Source organism: Notothenia coriiceps, unplaced genomic scaffold (assembly GCF_000735185.1).
Source record: "Notothenia coriiceps isolate Sejong01 unplaced genomic scaffold, NC01 NC01_scaffold00037244, whole genome shotgun sequence".
Lineage (NCBI taxonomy): Eukaryota > Metazoa > Chordata > Actinopteri > Perciformes > Nototheniidae > Notothenia > Notothenia coriiceps.
In genome coordinates, this window is record NW_011369945.1 from 27364546 (window position 1) to 27368228 (window position 3683).

At 45.3% G+C, this 3683-nt stretch overlaps 1 protein-coding gene across 1 annotated transcript in view; it reads left to right on the forward strand.

Moving 5' to 3' along the window:
* The window catches only part of LOC104965499 (disks large-associated protein 1-like), a 13349-nt gene extending 10383 nt beyond the window's left edge, over window positions 1-2966 (forward strand). Inside the window, exons 3-4 of the mRNA XM_010794453.1 lie at window positions 683-860; window positions 2635-2966. Of these exons, the coding sequence (XP_010792755.1) occupies window positions 683-860; window positions 2635-2922 (466 nt within the window). The 3' untranslated portion in view covers window positions 2923-2966. The remainder of the gene's footprint in view (window positions 1-682; window positions 861-2634) is intronic.
* The last annotated feature ends 717 nt before the right edge of the window (window positions 2967-3683 follow it).

The window sequence follows — 3683 nt, forward strand, 5'->3', positions numbered from 1 at the left end:
CCTGACTCTTTAAAGTAGAGACACTACATACTGATATACACCTGAACATCAGCAGGAGAGGACTCTTTAAAGTAGAGACACTACATACTGATATACACCTGAACATCAGCAGGAGAGGACTCTTTAAAGTAGAGACACTACATACTGATATACACCTGAACATCAGCAGGAGAGGACTCTTTAAAGTAGAGACACTACATACTGATATACACCTGAACATCAGCAGGAGAGGACTCTTTAAAGTAGAGACACTACATACTGATATACACCTGAACATCAGCAGGAGAGGACTCTTTAAAGTAGAGACACTACATACTGATATACACCTGAACATCAGCAGGAGAGGACTCTTTAAAGTAGAGACACTACATACTGATATACACCTGAACATCAACAGGAGAGGACTCTTTAAGTTGTATTCTTGTCATTTGTGCCACTTTTGTCCTAGTTTTACTGTTCATAAAGCTAATAGTATAATCATAACCCCAATCTCAGTTTTACCTGCTGAGAGAACTCATTGCTGCACATAACCACAAGTTTTTTTTGTCAAAGGATCTCATTTACACATCATTTAACCCTATTATTGAGTTTAAAATGGCAAAAACAGTAGATGCACTAATTACAACGTGCAAATAAGCAGATGATATCCTCTAACATTATTTTCTTGTCTCTCTTTCTGCAGGATTTCCACGGAGCATTCGCCAAAGCTTCAGATCCGGAGTCACAGCTACCTGCGGGCGGTGAGTGAGGTTTCCATCAATAGGAGTCTGGACAGCTTGGACCCGGCAGGGCTGCTGGCCTCGCCTAAATTTCGCTCGAGAAACGAGAGCTACATGAGAGCCATGAGCACCATAAGCCAGGTTAGTGGCACCCAGAGGCCCCTGTACCTCCATGGTTATGTCCAGTGAGGTCGTGCAGGGGGGGTGAATCCAATCCTTAGCTGTCTTAAGGCCTGAAATAATAAGTATGAACAAAACCAAAATCTCCTAATTAGTATATACGTGCTGTTTTCTGGAGCGCAGATGATTACAGCCGTATTCAGATTGGCTAATTAAACAGGATTTACCCCAACATGCTCCTTCTGCTGTGGCACACTCTGTGATGCCTCTCTCTGTGTTGCATCTGCTATGCAAGAGACGGGAAAACAAGAATTAACATGAAAGCCAAATATGAAATCTGTGAATAAGTGGAATCTGGATTGGTTACTACTGTCGCCTCAAACACGTTCTCATGAGGAGAAACGTGCTGCAGCTTCAGAAACGATGCAAATATAAGAATACAATGGTGACATATCACATGCACCTGTCAGTCACCGTAGCTTCCAAATGATTAGCCTTTTTTTATATATCTGCTTTCAACACAAGGCAATTCAAAGTGCTTTACAAAAATGAAAGACATTAAGAAATGGCATTTAAAAACAGTCATTAAAAGTAAAGATACAAGAATAAAAGTTACAGTGCAGTGTGAGATATGAATAGTTCAATGAAAAGCAGCCTGGATTTAAAAGTAGTGAGAGTCGCAGTGGAGGTCTCTTCTGCTAAATAACACGTTAGTCATTTTGGATTTTGAGCCAGGCTTCATACCATAAGTTATCTGGAGTGACAGACGAGCTTAGCTTACCTTTTCGCCCGGGGTAACGAGGATATGAACTCCCCTCCAAAGCCCCGGGGAAACACTCTGCCTCATCTGCTGAATAAAGGACCCGAGGGACGGCCCTTCAACTCCTGGCATGGAGCAGAGCCACTGAACAAGAAAGAGGTTCTCTCTCTCTCTCTCTCTCTCTCTCTCTCATATCTGACGTGTGTGTGAACGTAACACACAAAACAGACTGTTAACATCGAGGTCCACAAACCTTACTGACTCCAAGCTCTGCAGTAAATACTCACACTGTTCCCCTCTCCACTTCCACTCACCCAAACCAATCACTTAACTCCCCGAAGCAACATCTCATTCCTTCAGTTGCTCTGTGTTTTTGGACAAGCTGAACAAGGGCAACTTGAAGGAATCGAATGTCCTCACAACACAATCTGTATTTTTACGTGAGGCGTGGTGCAGGTCGCATACCAACTCCCACTAGTCGTAGCTTTAACACTTCCTAATTCTCACCTCTAATAACAGCACTAGTATTTCACTTTTCATGCTAAAACGTGATTCCTCCCCCTCTGCACTCCCTGGACGCTCTTATTTCCAGTATCTTTTATACACGGCATAAAGCTTCACGAGGCAGTTTGAAGGAAAAGTGATGACCCAAAGAAGACTAAATATTAGTTTCTGTTTGTCAGATTTGATTCAGAAGAACTTCTCTGGGTAAATAGTTTTTTGAGGATTTGTTCAAAACATCATGCACTAATCATGCATTTGTTATTTCTCCGTGAGCAGAGAGGTATCAATATCCCAACAGCAGAACTTATTATAATAAAGTGAATCAGTCTCAAATTATTCTGGAACACCGTCTTCTTGTGGATCACCCAATTAGATTTTAAGTGTTTGTTCTTAAAACTCCTGCCTACTGAAGCTTTAATCAGTGCTTCTGTGTTGAATTGTCCCTTTTTAGTTGTTTTGCACAATGCTGGGGTGCATTTGATTCATATTCCCATGCACGGACTGTGTGTCTTTGCGTGTCCTCGTCCCCAGGTGAGCGAGGTGGAGGTGAACGGGCAGATCGAGGCGGTGTGTGAGGCGGTGTTCAGTGAGATGGAGTCGCAGGCGGTGGAGGCTCTGGACCTGCCGATGTCCGGCTGCTTTCGCATGAGAAGCCACAGCTACGTACGTGCCATAGAGAAAGGCTGCTCGCAGGAGGAAGAGGAGGGAGGAGGAAGAAAAGGAGGCGTCGCCAACTCCCCCCCGCGCACCACCACCACCGTCAGGACCATCCAGAGCAGCACAGGTCGGTGGGACTCATGTACTGATGAACATGTGTGAGCATGCATAATCCATGGTGCATTATGAATTAATATGTGTGCATAGAAAGAATGTATAATACATGTTAGCTATGCAGTATGTAGTGTACTGGTAACTATAGTGGCTGACAACGGCCTGAAGCCTTTCTATAAGACAGAAACAGCTGCTTCAGAATCTAAAAACACTAATGTTCCTGTACACATGAAGAAACATCTTCAGCAACACATGCAGCATTTAGAGGACATTCAGCAACTTGAGGAGACATGCGCAGCGTTTACTAAAAGCTGCAGAAACCAAACGCTGCAAGAACCTCAAACACAACGGAGACCAGGGGACACTAAAGAGTGACGCACACAGCTGGGAGACCAGGGCAGGGGACACTAAAAAGTGACGCACACAGCTGGAGAGACCAGGGGGAGACCAGGGGACACTAAAGAGTGACGCACACAGCTGGGAGACCAGGGGACACTAAAGAGTGACGCACACAGCTGGGAGACCAGGGGACACTAAAGAGTGACGCACACAGCTGGGAGACCAGGGGACACTAAAGAGTGACGCACACAGCTGGGAGACCAGGGGACACTAAAGAGTGACGCACACAGCTGGGAGACCAGGGGACACTAAAGAGTGACGCACACAGCTGGGAGACCAGGGGACACTAAAGAGTGACGCACACAGCTGGAGACCAGGGGACACTAAAGAGTGACGCACACAGCTGGGAGACCAGGGGACACTAAAGAGTGACGCACAAAGCTGGGAGACCAGGGGACACTAAAGAGTGA